At 37.1% G+C, this 21,082-nt stretch overlaps 1 protein-coding gene across 1 annotated transcript in view; it reads left to right on the top strand.

Moving 5' to 3' along the window:
• The window catches only part of LOC127658367 (adhesion G protein-coupled receptor A3), a 63,256-nt gene extending 53,122 nt beyond the window's left edge, over positions 1-10,134 (top strand). The window contains exons 15-19 of the mRNA XM_052147629.1: positions 1,058-1,182; positions 1,399-1,522; positions 4,170-4,315; positions 4,992-5,087; positions 8,138-10,134. Of these exons, the coding sequence (XP_052003589.1) occupies positions 1,058-1,182; positions 1,399-1,522; positions 4,170-4,315; positions 4,992-5,087; positions 8,138-9,638 (1,992 nt within the window). The 3' untranslated portion in view covers positions 9,639-10,134. The remainder of the gene's footprint in view (positions 1-1,057; positions 1,183-1,398; positions 1,523-4,169; positions 4,316-4,991; positions 5,088-8,137) is intronic.
• Positions 10,135-21,082: the final 10,948 nt, after the last annotated feature.

Below are 21,082 nucleotides of genomic sequence, written 5' to 3'. Positions count from 1 at the left end.
CTGATTACAAACAAATCAGTTATTGTAATCTAATTACTTTAAGTCAAATAGCTGTGTAATGCACTACATTTAAAATTCTTGTAATCAGATTACAGTGACTGACTTTCAATTAAGATACTTATGAGGTTTTGCCCCAAGTGAAGGAGTTCAAGTACCTCGGGGTCTTGTTCACGAGTGAGGGGACAATGGAGCGGGAGGTTGGCCGGAGAATCGGGGCAGCAGGGGCGGTACTGCATTCGCTCTATCGCACCGTTGTCACGAAAAGAGAGCTGAGCCGAAAGGCAAAGCTCTCGATCTACCGGTCAATTTTTGTTCCTACCCTCACCTATGGTCATGAAGGTTGGGTCATGACCGAAAGAACTAGGTCGCGAGTACAAGCGGCCGAAATGGGCTTCCCCAGAAGGGTGGCGGGCTTCTCCCTTAGAGATAGGGTGAGGAGCTCAGTCATCCGTGAGGAGCTCGGAGTAGAGCCGCTGCTCCTTTGCGTCGAAAGGAGTCAGTTGAGATGGATTGGGCATCTGGTAAGGATGCCCCCTGGCCGCCTCCCTAGGGAGGTGTTTCAGGCACGTCCAGCTGGGAGGAGGCCTCGGGGAAAACCCAGGACTAGGTGGAGAGATTACATCTCCACACTGGCCTGGGAACGCCTTGGGGTCCCCCAGTCAGAGCTGGTTAATGTGGCTCGGGATAGGGAAGTTTGGGGACCCTGCTGGAGCAGCTGCCCCCGCGACCCGACTTCGGATAAGCGGTTGAAGATGGATGGATGGATGGATAAGTAAATGTATTGGTTTTCACATTCTAAAATAATATTGTTTATGTAGAACACTTTTAAACATGAATTATGATTATATGTTTGTTTGCCTTTCTATGACAGCTGAATTTTGCTCTGATTTACCTTCATGTTTGACAAGTACCATGAGCCTTTAACACAAGTCCTGTTTGTAATTATATATTTTTTATCATTTCTCAAGTCTCAACACCCACCGTCTACTTTCCAGAACAAATTATTAGGAGCTGAAATACTTGTGTTAATATAATCTGATGTACTCGTGTCTAACAGGATCTTAACAGGACTGGGTACGATGCGTACAGCTTAAAGCCTCTTCACCCTGTTATCTACGCCACAGCCATCGTACTGGTGCTCTGCCTGATGTCAGTCATAGTCAGCTATATTTACCACCACAAGTAAGTACTAAAACATTCCTATGGAAAACTTCCACCATGGATAGTGGGGTTTATTGTTATTATTTTATGATTTCACTCTTATAACTTTTGTATGGCTTTTCTTGTTGCTTATAAAATACCTTTTGGTTTAAGCTGTTACATCATCTAATATTAAAAATATGTTGGTTGCTTCTGTTTCGATATGTGCTCCTTTTAACAGGTTTAATGTGTTCACAGGTCAGTGCGTATTAGTAAGAAGTGCTGGCATATGTTGGTTAACCTTTGCTTGCATATCCTCCTCTCCTGTGCTGTGTTTGTCGGCGGCATCAACCAAACATACAATGCAAGTGTTTGCCAAGCGGTATGTGCCTGCTTTTTACTTCCTTATATCATTCTTATAACATTCCCATGCTTTTGGGTTGCAGTACTTAAAACCTTCAGAATTGTTTGCTGGTGTTAAAGTATTTATGGTTGATAAAAATGGTAGTAAAACTGGTACTTTGAATTATGACGGATTGTCGGATGTCTTAAAAACAATGCTGCTCATGCACAAGAGATCTGGCGCAACGGTCAAAGACCTTCAGGTAAATTATGTGCACGTCATTGAAAATATATTGTTAAAATTGTATAACTTTCATGAATAAAATAATTAACATTAAGCATAACTGCATTATACAACACTTGACAGAGATAGTTACAACTTAAAATATATTCAAATAGTTATAAATGTCATGAAAGTTTGATTTAAATATATTTAAGTGTTGGTGAACTACTAATCTGATATAATGTTTATTAATGAGAAATGGAAGTATAAAGCGTCATCAACATATTTTTAGTTTATTAGATGCTGATCAAGTTGATCATTCAGGAGGGTTAACTTAACCCTTCTATTGCGTTTGGGTCATTTTTGACCCAGGAGAGGTTGATCATTTTTAAATACCACATAGTTTTTAGTACTAGAACCAAACGTTGAAGCTTTGTAATACATTGTTCATTTTTCAGCAAGTAAATAGAATATATTTTGCTTAAAAACATAGTAAGGATGTATTAATGTTGTGTATACTTGCACTGTACAGTTGTTTTGATGATGTTTAGTTGAAAAAGTATACGTAGGTTTCATAACTTCAGATCACCAGTAATATTGAGCGGTAATGAGTAATTGGAAATTCATTCAAATGACTAGTTATCCTGGGTAGCTCAGTAAGTAATGACGCTGACTACCACACCTGGAGTCGTGAGTTCGAATCCAGGGCTTGCTGAGTTACTCCAGTCAGGCTTCCGAAGCAACCAATTTGCCCGGTTGTTAGGGAGGGTTGAGTCAAATTGGGTTAACCTCCTCGTGGTTGCTATAATGTGGTTCTCGCTCTCGGTGGGGAGCGTGGTGAGTTGTGCATGGATGCCGGTGAGAATAACATGAACCCTTCACACTCGCTAGGTCTCAGATGTGGGGGCAACTGAGATTCGTCCACCGCCACCCGAATTGAGGCGAGTCACTATGCCACCACGAGAACTCTAGGTAGGTTCTCGTGGTGGCATATTGGGGAGAAAAGGGGATTAATTCAAAATTTTATAACATGGTATATTTAGAACTGTTGATTAAAAACAAATTCTTTACATGCATCACACTGGTTTTGCTTTAGTTAATGTATGTTTTGAAATGCCAAAATTTCTTAATTTATTATAAAAAATAAACAAAGTATATTAATTCATATTTTTTTAATATCTGTCAGTTAACATGCCAAAACTATCAATCTTGTATGTAACATTTAAGAACTTATTAATGTCTTACAATATCATTTTAGATTAAAAAAAGCATAAATAAAAAAACATTGGGTTATGAATGATTTATTAGCTTGTACTCCACTGGGTCAAAATTGACAATGGGACTGCAAAAAGGTGTATGCAGATTCTGAATGCAATAGGAGTTAAAATATAACTTTGAAAAACGTTTTTCAAAGAAGGTGTCCTTCATGTATCAAGCATCTTTTGTTTTTGAATTCTGTAGTAATTCTTAAACAGTTACAAGTGACAATCTTTTCAAATGGACTAAAAAATGTTTCACTTAGGTGCATAGGCACTTCTATAAAATGTTTGTCCTAAACAAAAATGTTATCGGTTAGCCTTGCCTTGGGAATATTTTTTTTTAATTAGTTTAGCATTCCCTCACAATAGCTTTGCATTCCCTCATAAAATAATTTAGCATTCTTTTGCAAGAGTTTGCATTTCCTCTCAAAAAGGTTTACGTTCTTTCGCAATTATTTTGTGATTCCTCACAATAATTTAATTGTGGTTTTACTATATGAATATTGTAGTAACAATATATATATATATATATTTTTTTTTCTGGCTGAAATAATGCTTTAGATACAATTAACTGTGGTTTTAATACAGAAAAACTGTAGTGCCCATATAGTAACCATAGTTTTACTATTGTAATATTGTGGGAACTATGGTTTTACTACAAATACCATGGTTAAACTGTGGTTACTATAGTAATACCAAGGTTAACCCATTATGAAAATTATAGTTTTCTACAGTAACCATAGTTTAACCATGGTATTTGTAGTAAAACCATAGTAGACAGAAAATTATTATTTTTATGACCATAGTTTTCATTTTCCTGTATTATTACAATGGTTTCACTTTGAATACCATGTTTAAAATATGAATACTATAGTAAAAACTTGGATCATTTTGTAGTTACAATTTTACTACAAATACCATTGTTGAACAATAGTTACTGTTGTAAAAACCGTAGTTCACCTGTGGTATTTGTAGTAAAAGCATAGTTAATTTATTGTGAAGGAACCCAAATAATTGAGGGAATGCAAAACCGAACACATATTTTAGTTTTATCTGTCTGGTAGGAGGGACATTTTATGTGTGAAATTCCAAATAAATTGATTACAGCATCTTTAAGTTGCTGTTTGCTGTTTTTATTTAGTAAATATTTGCATTATGTTTAGCGTGTGTGGACACAGCGGTTATAGTTTTGTCCTGTTCTAAAGGTGGGGATAGTACTGCATTACTCCACACTGGCTACAGCCCTATGGTCAGGAGTTACTGCACGCAACATCTACAAGCAAGTGACACGCAAGGCCAAGCGCTACGAGGAGCTGGATGAGCCTCCGCCTCCACCCAGACCGATGCTGAGGTAAAAGATTAGTCAGAGATGTGGCCTGGATGTTACTAATTCAGAAACATAGACCAATGGCACTTGTACGGGAGACCAGCGTTTGATTGTGACTCTTCATTTCCTGTCTCTTAATTATTTCTATCTGCAAAAATGGCAAAGAGCCAGCCCAGAAAGAAAATGAATAAAGTAATGAATGAGATAACATATGAAGTCATACATCACAATGCATTTTAGGATTTAAATGCTTACAAACGTTCCATTTATGTTTACATAGGCTAAATTAAGTTCACCTCCTCTCCACTTGGTGTCAGTAATGATACCAGAGAAAGCAAGGCCATTTTTGATGCATAAATGATGTAGAATGATTGTGCTTTCCTCATGAGATCAGGATATTTAATAACATAACATGTTCATTTAAACTGTAGTCTTACGTTCAACGCTTAAAGAGAAATTAAGGTTACTTTTTATTTTACAGTGTCCTTGTTACAGTGTACTTGCATATGTAATTACAGATTATTACTAATTAACAAAATGTACTTACTGTAAGGTTAGGTTTTGGTTGAGGGTAAGTTGCTTGTGATAATGCATAATTGACTGTTATTACTATAGTTACTACATCTACCGGTAATGTGTAACAAGGACTCTCAAATAAATTGTTACCAAAATTAAATTTCTGTATTATTTTGTCTTATAGATTCTACTTGATAGGAGGAGGTATACCAATCATTGTCTGTGGAATAACAGCTGCTGCTAACATCAAAAACTATGGCAGTCAAGTCAAGGCTCCTTAGTAAGTATGAACTGTTATAATACTTTGAACAGATACTTAGAACTCTAATGCATATTAAATGACAATCACAGCAGTATTAAAAATGAAGGGATGACTTTGAATAAAGCAATGAAAAGCTTTTTGTACTTTTTGAGGTCTATTTTAAATTCCTTATCAGGCATGGTGCACCATATGGAGGGCATAGGTTTCTGTTCTGTATAACTGCCTTGGGAAAAGCCATTTCTCTTTTGTTTTTTACCCATCAAAACATATGAGTCACATTTTTTTTAGTGAGCAAATTTCATTTAGAAAAATAACAGTTATATAATACAGTGATATAAATATATATGATCAGATGTGCTTTTGTGAGGAATTGCTTAAATGTGGTTGTTGCCTAAGAGCAACATTGTACAACAGAGGAATGGATATAGCTCTCCAATGCAGCAATGTTACTCATGCATCCACTATAGAGAATGTTGCATTTATATAATGTATGTTTTAATTAAGTGTTATCCATCACTAGTACATTTACTTAACATGTATTTTGTATTAATAGCTAGGCCTGTTCTATTTCATATTGTCATTTAGCAGGCAGTGCACAGTAGTAACATAACATTTCACTGCAAATATTTATATAAATCAAAGCCTTAATTTCTTTGTTTTGCACCCAAACCTAGAAATTGCCTAAAAATATGAAAGTTTTATTTATTTCAGTAAACTAGTCCATTTTATGCAAGACAAGTAAAATAAACCTTTTTTTAGTATTTTTAACATAATGCACCCCGTAGAGAATTAAAAACAAGTAGTTATGATTAACTATTGCATATAGTTAAAACCAAGCCAGGGTCATATTTTGAAAAGACAGGTTTTGTATAATTAATTAGACGTCTGCTTTAGTACATTTAGTCATGTGAGCTGAAAAGCAATGTTATAGAATGTTTATATAACTGTTGTTATAAATGGTTACACAGCAAGTGACTCATAAAATGTAGTCTGTACCTGCCTGAGGGCACACTCAAAATCCCCAGTGAACATCTCTGTCATTTTCATAGTCTTTCTGTCATGAGAAATTGCTTTTTGCTATCGATGGAGCCTAATGCCTACGCTCTGCAGAGTGCAGAGGAATACTTTATGGAGGAGAAAGTCGGAGTTAAGTTCTGCTCTCTGAAGTTGTGTGAACTTAATTATGGTGTTCTATTTTTGTCTCAAGTCTCCCCTCCTTGTGTCTGCTAGTTTCCCCGTCTCTCCCTCTCTCACTTGTGGCAGCTGTTTGGATTGTGTAACAGCATGGTTTAATTTGAAAATCCAAACCATCTGAGATCTTTGGCGTTTAATTAATCTCACGCTACCGTGACAAAACAAAGAAGGCTCTGCTGAGCACCATAGAACAAATTCCCATGTGTTGAAGGGGAAGTGCAACATATATGCTTTACTATTTATCATTTTGAGAATAATATGAAACTCTTAATACAACCAATGTATTTCATTCCAACTGATATGTACTTTTAACAGGGGGTAGTTTATCTAGATTTTTGTTTTAACCCTTTAAGCTTGGAGAAAATAATAATTATCAAAATATTAATAACTAAAGTCTTGACCAACACAAAATAGGTATTTTTTTAAAGCTTAGAAGCTGTACTTCAATGCATGTAGGCATTTTGACCAAAACTGAACTAGTGCGTTGGAATTTGCAGACAAATCAGAAGTGTTCCTTTTGATAATTAATTAATTAATTAATTTTGCGCTGCACATTTTTTATAATCGGTAAAAAAAAAATCAAACTCACCAAATAGCCATATGTCATAAGTCATTGAAAAGCTCTCAAAGAGTAGAATACAACAAGCTTATTTATTTTGACTCATAGACAAAAATATAGCGAGTAATATCGAAGTATATACACTACAGGTCAAATCTTTTGAAACACTTGACTGAAATGTTTTTCATGATCTTAAAAATATTTTGGTCATTTATTTCATTATAAAAAAAAAATAAAAAAAAGGTTTTGAAATTGATGACTTGGACCAAATAATAAAGAAAAGCAGCCAACATAGATGGGAACTCATTCAGCACTGTTTAAAAAGCATCCCAGGGTGATACCTCAAGAAGTTGGTTGAGAAAATGTCAAGAGTACATTTCTAGGTAAAGGGTGAATAATTTGAAGGTGCAAATTATTAGGTGTAAAACATTACACCATTTTGATTTATTTTGGATTTTGTTTAGTTACAATATCCATTTATGTTAATCCATAGTTTTGATGATTTTACTATTATTCTAAAATGTGAAAAAAAAAAATTATTATAAAGAATGAATGTTTCATAACTTTTGAACGGTAGTGTATATTGTGATGTACATGTTACATGTAAACAGGTGTTGCTTATATGCCGTGTTTTTGCTAATAACTTCACAAAAAATAAAGAGAACATAAAATGTAGCACACCATTAGTTAGAGGAGGTGATTTATCTTTAAAATTAGCCCAAACACAACGTAATCAGATGCGTAGATCACTTGATAATCCACATGAAACACATTATGCATACAGCACATAATGTGCTATCTGGCGCAAAACACGTTAGCGTTCCTAGGTGACTTCATGGGAAATTACATAGTACATTCTCCAGCATCATGGAATGCCAATCTTCTGAAAGCTTTAATTTGAACAAAATTAAGTAATTTTTCTGTGAAAATCTTGATCCATTGCACGTTTATGTGCACTATGAGATATAACTCTTTCATAGTGGCTCATGCAGGAACTTGTTCACTCTAAAACTTGTATTGTTTAGCTAAAAACAATGCAAGTTCTTTGGTGACTGCATCTCATTGTGCTCTTATTTGACAACGTAGGTTAATATAATTTATTTTTCTTGTATTTAATTCAATATAATGATCAATTCTTTCACAATGTAAATATTGAATGGTGCTATTACTGTTGACACACATATGGTTCTTACACTAAAAGATTCCTGTGAAAGCAAAATATTACAAAATTGCCTCAGATCTCCCCATTTTAATCTATGTATAATTTGTTCTCTCAAATCAACATAATAAAAAGTTATCTGTTTTGTCTCCTCAGCTGTTGGATGGCATGGGAACCCAGTCTTGGTGCTTTTTATGGGCCTGCAGCCTTCATTGTTTTTGTGGACTGCATGTACTTCCTCAGTATTCTCATTCAGCTCCGTCGACACCCTGAGCGCCGTTTTGAACTCAAAGAACAATCTGAGGAGCAGCATCATCTCTCTGTTGCTGAGGCAACTGAAATTACACCTGCTCTTCTGGAGTCCTCATCTGCAGGTGCCATACAACCGGTATTAATGTCCGCTTTGGAGAACGAACATACATTTGGGGCCCAACTCCTCAGTGTTGCAGGGTCCCTTGCTCTTTATGTTGCACTGTGGGTTTTTGCCGCTCTCGCCGTGTCCCAGGAGAGCCCAGCTGACTTGGTGTTTGCTTGCCTGTTCGGGGCCACTGCTTTGGCCCTTGGGGCGTTTCTTGTGGCCCACCACTGCCTGAATCGTCAAGATATGCGTCGGCATTGGTCACGGGCTTGTTGCCTGGGCCGACAGAACTATGCTGTACAGGTTGATGCTTTGCTTGTGCCTGCTTCAGGGTCTAGTGGATCTGTTTTGATGTCCAGAGGAAATGGTGAGGCTGCCAAGTGCCCTGCCAGCAGTGCTGAATCTTCAAGCACCAATAAGAGTGCACCAAATGTCCGTAACTCCACCCAGGGTTGTAAGCTAACCAATCTGCAGGTAGAAGCTGCCCAATGCAAAGCGACCCCTTCAACTGGCAATGTGGCCACTTTACTGGACAACAGCCTGACAGAGCATTCAGTGGACACCGAGATTACGATGCATGTTGCACCTGTTGAGGTCCAGTATCGCCCTAGCTCTGTCAACAACAACAATCATCCAGGAACGGGCAATGCAAACATTAATGGCCACTCAGGAAGACATCACAAGAACAGGGCACGAGCACATCGCGCCAGCAGGCTCACGGTTTTGCGCGAGTACTCCTATGACGTCCCTACCAGTGTTGAGGGCAGTGTGCAGAGTGTCCCCCAAAAGCGGCATCACCATCATGAGAGTCTGCATGCACGCAACAGTCGACGGGCAGCGTACCTGGCTTACCGTGAGCGGCAGCAGAGCCAGCTTCAACAAGACAGCAGCGATGCCAGTGCGACTTTACCCCATCGGTCACGCCATATTGATAAGGGGACAAACAAAGGTGGAGGCCTACGTTTGGGCAACGGCCTGGGTAACAGTTTGGGCAACGGCCTTGGTAATAGTTTTGAGCATGGACTCAGCAGCAACTTAGCCAATGGGGTGAGTAATGGGGGTGTAGTCAGAGTAGGGGAGGAGGGGTCTGGGACTGATGTCACCAGCCAAACTAGAGACTGTCCAAAACATCCCCTCCCTGTTGAGCTGGAGGTACAGCCAAAGTCTTACGGGTTGAATCTAGCATGCCAAAATGGACCTGCCAAAGACTTAGAGAGACTCCAGAATTTGTCACCCCTGAAAATTGAGAGTTCTGGGACAATTAAGACTGGCTTGTGGAAACATGAAACTACTGTGTAGCGAGATTCCCCCCTGAAAGACTACATATTATGACTTTTACCTATGTAACTGTGAAACATGTATTTTATTATTTCAATTCAAATGGTACAGTTTGTAAAAATAGTTTTCTAAAGAATTTGCATTTAATTGTTTATTTTCAAAATACAAAGACATATAGTTTCCCATATGGCTGTGAATCATGATGCTCTATTTTTGTATCATTTAAGCCCATTTTGTATTTAATTCTTACATTTTATATGTGAAGATGCATGATGTGCTGCCACCCTTTAAATATATTGAGGGTTAATACTTTACTGTATATCCCTAGTAAAAAAAAAAGTATTTTTGGAATGTTTATCTTAATTTGTAATGATCCTGAATGCTATTTACTCATATGATTCCAACAGAACACAAAACAGCAACTAGATTTTTTTAACACATAGCTCACAATAGGACAATTAGGTTGCATGTAGGATAAAATGTCCCTGTAAAACATCACAAAAATAAAGAAACTCTTTCAGGATTTTAAAACTCCTTTAACTGTCCTATAACACTACTTGATTACAATACAATACATGTGAGGTTCCGATAAAAATCACACTTTCAAAAGGGCTCTAAGAATTCTTTATGAATCTAAGGTCATGTCCAAACACATTTTTTTTTTGGTTTAAAATGCAATAATTTTTCAGCGTTTACGCCTCTCATCAACACTGGAACAGTGTTTTTCTCCAAGACTTTCAAAAATGCTCTCCGTTACTTCATACTTTGGAAAATTATGTTAGTAAATGAAAAATGTTTGTTTTCAACCAAAAGCGTCATGGCCTAAAAATCCTATATGAACTGCAGTTTAGGAACTGATTCTTGGCAAGTTCTAATTTGATTCCATTAGTGTCATTTAGGACCGGTTCTAAATGATCATGAAATTCCAATAGGAATCCTGTACACATTCCTTTAGGACTTTTTGACTAGGTTTATCTTCTGTTTTCATATTATACAGAAGATTTTGTTTAATTGCAGCTGTCTTAATAAAACATTTTTTACAGCCCACTTAATCTCATATACAGGTTCAAAGGGGAGTTAAACCCTCTGTTGAGAACTTCCTCTTGGCTCTGTGGTTTTGAGTAATTGGGAGCATATTGCACCATTGGTTCTGCTTCACGGAGAGCCCAGAATCTAATTGAGCTGCAGGTCTTGATCTCTATTTGTGTACCCCACACACACACACACACACACTTTGGTGAAACCAGTTCGATGGACAATGTCAAGACATTCCGGTCTGCTGTTTTCAGAGTTGAATGCCCACGCAGTGATAGATGGCTGACTCTCAGGTCGGACTGCCTGTCATCATTAGTAGTGATGGGAATAGAATTGATGTAGTGCAGCCTCACCTCTCTTACCCCATTCTTGTCTAACTTGCCACAAGTCTGTCGAGCTCTCCTCAGCGTACGTGTGTGCGTGCGTGTGTGTGTGTGTGTGTGTGTGTGTGTGTGTGTGTGTGTGTGTGTGTCACACACAGCCAATAATAGTGGATCAACATCAACTCTTGGTTTGTACTTTTACCATCCAAAACTTTGAGTTTAGTGGTGCTAATGAAGTCCATTGGGGTTTTGCTTTGTTATATTTGGCCAGATATCAATTGTGGTAAAGACAATGAAGGAAATTGAGATTATTGCTTCCATGACATGCTGATGGATACTGTTTTGCTCTAGAGATTTGTATAGACATATAGAGCACTTTTTCCATGGTAAAGCAGTGCCTTCCTGGACAGAAATATAAATGTTAAGAAAGTAAGATTCTCAAATTAATGGTTTAAAAAAAAAAAAAATTCTGACCTAGTTTTGAGGAATCCACCTGAAGTATTTTTCCCTAGGGATTTCATATTGAAATATTGGACAAAAAGATAAAGGTACATGATTGTGTACTTAATGTATTTAATGAGGGCATGAACTACAATCTAATGAAGCTTTGCGAATGATGTAATCAAAAAAAGAGAAAATATAAACCTGATTTAAAGTTGTTGACTATAAGTATAGAAACAAAATATACTTCCAGTCAGGTGTAAAACATTCATGTATACAAAAATACCAGTAGTTTGAGACTGTAGGGAGACCAAATTGATTGCAGTTGTAGTGCATCATGGAAGTGGGTGGTCACTGCAGTGCTTGTTTGCCACACTTTGTTGGTCACGATTCTCTGATTGGCGGATTGTTTCCTTTCAGGAGATTGGGAAGTGTAGTTCTTACCAGAAATTTCCCTATAAAACACTTTTTTTGTTTTTAATGAAGTTTAAACAATGTGAATGAATGGCTTCAACAGAAGCATTTACAATCAATTAAAGGAATAGTTCACCCACAATTGAAAATTCTCATCATTTACACACCCTCATGCCATCCCAGAGGTGTATGGCTTGCTTTCTTCTGCTGAACACAAAAAAACATTTTTTAGAAGAATAGCTCAGCTCTGTAGGTCCATATAATGCAAGTGAATGGTGACCGAAATTTGAATGCTCCAAAAAGCACAAAGGCAGCATAAAAGACTCCAGTGGTTTAATCCATGTTATCTGATGCAATAGGCCTGAAAAATAGCTATGCTAGAATTATTACAAGAGATTTATTGTAAAAAGGGACATAAATATTGATCTGTTTCTCACCTACACCTATCAAATCGCTTTTTGAAGATATGGATTTAACCTCTGGAGTCATATGAATTACTTTTATGTGCTTTTTAGACCTGCAAAGTTCTGGCCGCCATTCACCTGCACAGTATGGACCTACAGAGCAAAGATATTTTTTTATGAAAATCTGTGTTCTTGTTCAGCAGAAGAAAGTAAGTAATGCTTACATCTGGGATGGCATGAGGGTGAGTAAAAGATGAGAATTTTCAATTGTGGGTGAACTGTCCCTTTAAACAATATAATAATCTTTATTGGTTGTTAGGTAGATCTCTTACCCTGTATAATGCTTTATGTAAAAAGTATGCTTTAACTATTGCCTCCACAAAATCTTCACTTCTGTTGTAATGAGGGACAAGCATTGGATTGAAACTTCTTTTAGAAGGTCATGCTGTAACGATTCATTTGGAAATTACTGAACTTATCCATTTCAGTAATCTGATGTATTTGCTCATGGAGGGGTTTAACGAATGAACAGGAGACAAGATGTTCTTTATTTTCACCCCTCTAATGATAAATTAAAGACATATTTATCACAGACAGAGATGTATTGCCAGGCATTCTTGAATATGACAAAATGAAATAAGGCTTTGAATTATGACTATACAAGTGATAGATATAATAATGGTCCAACATAAGTACTGTTCTTGAGGCTTTGTATGGTAAATGTAAGTTATTTTCTACTGTTCCATATGACCTTCAAAATTAAGAGTTACATCTCTTCACAATTGCTCTTCTGTTGCTATTAGTTTTTTCCACTAAACATGGATCTAAGGATTCAGAGTCTCATTCAACCATGCATAGATGGGCATATTAAAACTCAGATTGATGAAGGCCTGTATATTAGCTGTACTTATGTTTTGCTTTTTGATAGTGAAGGTCTCAGCTTTCAAATATTGAGGCCCAATGAGAAAAGATGATCAAAATGGAATAGCCTATATACATTATAAATGCTACCAGTCAAAAGTTTTGACACACTTGATTTTACAAACAAACAATTGATTGACAGTCTATGCTACAATTCTTGAAATAAGTTTTGTAGAGAAATATAAATTGTGCAAACATATACCGATCAACCACAACATTTAAACCACCTGCCTAATATTGTGTAGGTTCCGCCCGTGACGCCAAAACAGCGCCAACCCGCATCTTAGAATAGCATTCTGACACGCTATTCTTCTCCCCACAATTGTACAGAGTGGTTATCTGAGTTACTGTAGACTTTGTTAGTTTGAATCAGTCTTGCCATTCTCTGTTGACCTCTCTCATCAACAAGGCATTTCTGTCCACAGAACTGCCAATTCTTTTTTTTTTTTTCTTTTTTTTTTTCTCAGAAAGACTGTGCCAAACAGTCTTTCTGTTTGGCACCATTCAGAGTAAATTCTAGAGACTGATGTGCATTAAAATCCCAGGAGATCAGCAGTTACAGAAATACTCAAACCAGCCTCTCTGGCACCAACAATTATGCCACGGTCCAAATAACTGAGATCAAATTTGTTCCCCAATCTGATTGTTGATGTGAACATTAACTGAAGCTCCTGACCCGTATCTGGATGATTTTATGCATTGCTCTGCTGGCTGATTAGATAATTGCATGGATGATTGTTGGTGCCAGATGGGCTGGTTTGAGTATTTCTGTAACTGCTGATCTCCTGGGATTTTCACACACAACAGTCTCTAGAATTAACTCCAAATGGTACCAACAACAAAAAATCCAGCGAGCAGCAGTTCTGCAGATGGAAATGCTTTGTTGATAAGAGTGGTCAACTGAGAATAATACCAATTTCTTATATGTATGTAGTGCTTTTCTAGGCACTCAAAGCACTTCATAGTATAGGGAGAACATCCTCAACCACCACCAGTGTGCAGCATCCACCTGGATACTCTTTACAAGATGTGCACAGGGAGTTTTAATGACCACAGAGTGTCAGGACCTCAGTTTAACGTCTCATCCAAAAGTGTTGTTTTTACAGTATAGTGTTCCCATCACTTTACTGGGGCATTAGGGCCCACCCAGAATGCAAGGTGATATGACTGCTGGCACAATGTCAGACTGACCAGTTTGAGAATTCCCAGACTGGTTTGAACTGACAAATTCTATGGTAACTGATAACCGCTCTGTACAATTGTGGTGAGAAGAATAGCATTTATGCAATTCTGAGATGCGAGTTGGCGCTGTTTTGGAGGCACGAGGGGGACCTACACAATATTAAGCAGATGGTTTTAATGTTGTGGCTGATCGGTGTATACATTGTTTTTAGTGTGTGTGTGTCTGTGTGTGTGTAATACAAGCTTGTACAAATGCTAGGACTATCATGGATGTCAGAGTAGCACTGAATCATTCCCATATTTTAGAATTTTGGCAAATATGTTTTTAAAGAAGCATCTGTCAGTGTCTTTGAGACTTGCCTCCGAGATGAAGATTGATATTTATAGTAAAGTTATGCCATCTGTGCCTGATAAAGTTAGCTTGCCTAAAGTGTAGGAAGAAAAATAAATGTCTTAGTTGACTAATTAGACACAATGTCAGGAATTGCAAAATATGTAATCTAATATAAAATATAAAATCTTACTCCTTAATGCACATTGCAAAAAAGTGTTGTGAACTGAGGAGGAGAGTCCACCAGCGTGGACCTCTGAATTTGATGGATCTGGAGAGATTCTTTATGGAGGAATTGTCTCAGACCCTTGCTGTGTGGGATAGTGATCACAGGTTTACAGACATGGAATTAGGTCACCACCTGTTTATAGCACACAGAACATATTCATTAATTCTTAGAACTCTCTATACATATGAATGCCTGGGGTTAGAGAGGTGCTTTTTGATGGTGTGATAATAAAATCTATTGCTGTATATATTAATGTATTTCAACCCAACTCCTGACGATTTTGTCTGACATCAGAGAGCAGATGTCAGGCAGTAACATGACACAGCTCTGCATCTACAGTATTGTGCTGAATGCACAAACTTTGCAATGGACAGTAGTTGAAGCAAAAATCATGGTTTAGACAGTTCGAGATACTTTGTTTTATTAGGAATTCTCTGAAATGGAAGATTTAATAAATGTGATTAAAATAGTTTCTATTAAAAAAAAATGTAATACCAAATTGAACATAATTTTATATTATATTATATTGTTGGCATTTTTTTTAAATAGATCCTCTTCAAGGAAAAGCCAGTTTAAATATTTATAATATCAGTAAAAACGTTTCCAACGTTTCTTTATATAAAACAATTATGTCATTATTAGTGGAAATACCCATTTCTGATATCAAATAGAGAATTACAATTAGCAAAAATACCATTACTAATTTCTGTAACCTCATTTCCACTAATAGAATTTCACAATGATCTGTCATATGATGGTTGACATTTTTGTGCCAGATTATCAATTGGACTAAGATCAGCTTTGAATCGGCCATCGCAGGATATTCATCTTATTTATTTGATCTTTATGAATTACACCAAAGATTATTTTGCCTTGTGTTTGATGCCATCCTTAATCTTTTTCACAAGGCATGAAAAGGTTTCTTTGAAGTATTCCCAGTACAGTATTTTACACCATTCTTAGTTTCAAGCCCAGTCCCTGCTGATGATCAGCAGCTCCAAAGTATGACGCTGATACCACCACCAAACTTAGCTGTGGGCTGAGTTTTTTTCTGAGGTGTGGGCAGTGTCAGATTTGAGGCATATCAGTGCATTAACCATTTTGCCTTCGAGATCTTAGGCTTTTCCTACCATAAAATCTTAATAATGCCGTTTGTCAAACTCCAGACATATTTTCACATAGTCCTTTTTGAGTAATGTAGTCTTTTCTGGTACCATACTGTACAGGTGTGTTTTGCAGGGCTCTTGATATGGTTGAAATAATAATTCTCCTATCTTTTACTCACCCTTATGCCGACTCAAACTCGTATGACTTTCTTTCTTCTGCAGAACACAAACACAGATATTTTGAGAGGTAAGTGTTTTTGTTATAGGGACATTATATTTGGTTTCTACCAGATTGATGGATGGATGGACAGATACCGTGCATTCATAAAGTATTCAGACCCCTTAATTTTTTACAATTTTGTTGTTACTGCCTTATGCTAAAATGCTTTAAATTATATATTTTATTTTTACATCAATCTACACTCCATATCCCATAATGACAAAGCAAAAACCAGATTTTTGATAACTTTGCAAATTTATTACAATGTTTCTCTATCGCTTTGGACATTTTTTTTTAAACAGTTTTAACATTCTCTAAACTTTAAGTGCAATTGTCACAACTGTTTTATGGGACATCACAACTCTATTGCATGTCTGCTAAATGTAGTAACTCACCCAAAACTTTTGATTCATACTTCAAAACCTGGTTATTGTGTCAGTAAATTGGTACATGCCACCAAAATGAAATGTTTTTTGTCATTGTGTGAGCCGTACTGGTCAAAATGATTAGATATTTATTCACCATGGCAGTCAACCCTGGACATGATTTTTTACACTGACTGCTTACTGTACTATACAAGAATGTCCGTTTTGTCTAGCTGAATGCTAGCTGTGTATCACACTGAGCTTTTTAGATACCCATTTCAACAGTACTGTAGGTAAAAGCTTACTGGGAAACATCAATACTTTACAATAATGTAGTACACAAAAAAAGTATTTGCACATTTGTATGTATACAGTAAATATATTTTTGTAGCAATGAGTTACATGTAAACAAAAAATGCAAATTTTCATGTCCATTTTTATACATTTCTTACATGTAAAGTCATATATAGTGAACAGAACATTGCCACAAAATGACATTTATGCAAAAAAATAAATAAATAAATAAAATATATATATATATATAATTGTACCTCCTCACAGTACATATCACTACAAGTTCCCATCTTCTTCATGTACATCTTGTTTAGCAGACATCACAAACATTCCATGTCATGGATATTTATGGAATATATATATATTTTTGACAGCTTTTGATAATTGAATGGATAATTTTGCATGTAATGGAACACAAAATGAAAGAATGTTTAGAAGTTGTGAAGAGTATGACCATTTCACTGAGAATCAACCCATCAGTTTTGATCAGCAAGTCATGTGCATTTATTTATTGTGACAATTGTACTTACTCTTTTGCACACATGTGCAATTTGCTTAAATGAATAAGAAATTCAAATATCTTGTGAACAAGAATCTAATTGTTCAGATATTTGAACTTATTGTTTTGAAAAAAGCTAAATCTTATTTGAGAATTGAGCCAAAGCAATTGAGAAAAACTGTAAAAGGAAATAACTGAAATATCACATTGACATGATTCAGACCCTTAAATCAGTACTTAGTTGAAGCACCTTTGGCAGCTATTACAGCCTTGAGTCTTTTGGGGTATGGTGCGACAATCTTTGCACACCTGGATTTGGGTATTTTATGCCATTCTTCTCTGTAGATCCTCTCAAGCTCTGTCAAATTTGATGGGGACCGTCGATGGACAGCCATTTTCAGGTCTCTACAGACATTCACAGTGTTGTCCCTAAGCCCCTTTTGCATTGTCTTTGGTGTGTGCTTAGAGTCATTGTGACTCCTGTTCGAAGGTGAACCTTCGGCCCAGTCTGCGGTCCTGAGTGCTCTGGCCCAGGTTTTTATTAAGGATATCTCTGTATTTTTCTGGGTTCAGCTTTCCTTCAACCCTGACCAGTCCCCCAGTCCCTGCCACTGAAAAATTCCCATTGGGATGGAATTGTGCAGGTGATGAGCAGTGCCTGGTTTCCTAAAGACACGTCACTTGGAATTGAGGCAAAACAGTTCAATTTTCATTTCACCAGATAATCTTGTTTCTCATAGTCTGAGAGTGCTTTAGATGTTTTTTTTATGTGTCTCGCACTGAGGAGAGGCTTCCATCTGGCCACTCTGTCATAAAGCCCAGAACGGTAGAGTGTTGCAGTGATGGTTCTCCTTCTGCAAGTTTCTCCCATCTCCACACATGATCTCTGGAACTCAACCAGAGTGACCATCAGGTTCTTGGTCAAATCTCTTACCAAGGCCCGTCTCCCCCGATGGCTCAGTTTAGCCAGGTGGCCAGCTCTAGGAAGAGTCCTGGTTGTTCCAAACTTCTTCCATTTAAGAATTATAGAGGCCACTGTGTTCTTAGGAACATTCAATGCAGCCAAAATGTTTTGTAGCTTTCCCCAGATCTGTGCCTTGACACAATCTTTTCTCTGAGCTCTGCTGGCAGTTCCTTTGACCTCATGGCTTGGTTTTTGCTCTGCTGTGAGACTTATATAGAGGTGTATATACAGGTGTGTGCATGTCCAGTCAATTTAATTTTCCTCAGGTGGTCTCCAATCAAAGTGTAGAATCATCTTGAATTCGATCCAGAGAAATTGGATGCAACTGAGCTAAATTGTGTCATCATAGCAAAGGGTCTGAATATTTATGTGATATTTCAGTTTTTTTTCTCCCCTTTTCTCCCTTATTTGGAATGCCCAATTCCCAATGCGCTCTAAGTCCTCGTGGTGGTGTAGTGACTCCATCCAAGTGGCGAAGGACGAATCTCAGTTGCCTCCATGTCTGAGACCATCAATCTGAGCATCTTAATCCATGGCTTTTTGAGTGCATTACCGCAGAGATGTTGTGCATGTGGAGGCCCACGCTATTCTCTGCGGCATCCACGCACAACTCACCATGGGCCCAACAAGAGCAAGAACCACACATTATAGCAACCACAAGGAAGTTAGATGGATGGATGGCTGGATGGATGGATGGATCCACTATCCTCTAGTGGATATCAAACAATTGCAAACAATACAAGTTTCATCAAAAAAATAATATTTTTTTGTCAAATATACAAACTCCCTTTGCAAAGATAAAAGCTCTGAGTCTTCTCCTATCATGTCAAGTGATCTGTGTCCATTCCTCCTTACAGAATCTCTCCAAATCTGTCACACTGTGGACTCTCCTCTTCAGTTCATCACACAGGTTTTCTATGGGGTTCAGGTCAGGGGACTGGGATGGTCATGGCAGAACCTTGATTTTTTTTTTCATTTTTTTTTTCAGTGTACCATTTTTGTTTTGATTTTAATGTGTGATTTGGAGCATTGACCCAAAACCACAGACCATTTTAAGCTTTCTGGCAGAGGCAACCAGGTTTTGATTTTTATCTGTTGGTATGTGATAGAGTCCATGATGCCATGTATCCGAACAAGATGTCCAGGACCTCTGGCATAAAAAAAAGCCCCACAACATTATAGATCCACCACCATATTTAACAGGCTACCTCTCTGTGCCCCAAACCCATCTCTGTTGTTTGCTGCCAAAGAAAACTCTATTTTTGTTTTATCTGACCATAGAACCCAGTCCCATTTGAAGTTCCAGTAGTGTTTTTGGCAAACTGAAGATGCTTGAGTTTTTTTTATTGAGATTAGAGGGCTTCCTTGAAACCCTTCCAAACAACTTGTTGTCATGTAGGTGACATCTGATTGTAGTTCTGGAGACTTTCAGAATTTTTAACCCAACTAATTTCGGCAATTCTTCAGCTGTGATCCTTTGAAAAATGTTGGCCACTCGAACCATCTTCCTCACCATGCGTGGATACAGTATAGACACACGTCCTCTTCCAGGCTTATTCGTAACATCTCCAGTTGATTGGAACTTCTTAATTATTGCACTGATTGTAGAAATTGATATTTTCATTGCTTGAGCTATATTCGTATAGCCACTTCCCATTTTGTGAAGCTCAACAACCTTTTGCTGCACATCAGATCTTTATTCTTTATTTTAACCCATTGTGATGGATGACTAAGGGAATTTGGCTTGTGTGTTACCTCATATTTATACCCATGTGAAACAGGAAGTCATGGCTGAACAATTTAAAGTACACCCAGGTGTACTAAACAAATTAAACTATGAATTTGAGTATACCTCAGATATATTTTACTCAAAATAATTTCTAGGTGTGCCAATAATTGTGGCAAAAATGTTTTGGAGAAAATTTTGTATTTAATTATTTTACTTCAAATAAATTAGTTTTCTTCAAATAAAGGTTAGATTTTAGGATAAATGAAAAACACTTCTCACAGACTTCTTTGCTCATATTTACCAATGGTGCCAATATTTTTGGCCACAACTGAAGATACAGTTGACAGACAGACAGACAGACAGACAGACTGTCTGTTAATTTGTAGCTGAAAACTGCCTACTTGGTGTCAGAGATATAATACACATAATGAAGTGTGCAGTGGTAGACACGAGACAGGTTATAATGAGCATGTCTGAATGAAATCTTCTTAAGCTAATAGCAGGAATATTTCATTCCTCACATAATCCTATTCATACCATATCATTTCCATACAGTTTGCTTCAATGGCATGTCTGCATTAACTCACACATTCTTCCTCAGTCCTCGTGGGTACAAAAATGGACCTCTACATTATGTTACATAAGCTCATCACACTAGATAACTCAGACATTATCTGCTTCATCTCCAGGCTACTTTCTCTCTGCATGCACCTAGTATACAGTGAGATGTAGGAAGCAGGATGAATTACTGTACCGAGCAAATGGGAGCAAATCTTTCTTTATGCTCTTGTTGGAAAGAGGGAAGGTTTGCCTAGTGGGTGCTTAAATAATTTACATTGTGAGGAATGTTTGCCTCCTACTTGTTCACTAACGTTTGATATGTCCAGATTTACTTCTTTTAACTTATTTAATTTGTTCCATTGAATTAATCAAAAGCAGCTGGCAGATATTATTGGAGCTTCAATCTGTTTGTTGTTTCTTGTATCACAAAGTCGACACAATGTACTG

This window comes from Xyrauchen texanus, chromosome 2 (genome assembly GCF_025860055.1).
Source record: "Xyrauchen texanus isolate HMW12.3.18 chromosome 2, RBS_HiC_50CHRs, whole genome shotgun sequence".
Taxonomy (NCBI): Eukaryota; Metazoa; Chordata; class Actinopteri; order Cypriniformes; family Catostomidae; genus Xyrauchen; species Xyrauchen texanus.
This window is presented reverse-complemented; position numbering and strand designations above follow the sequence as displayed.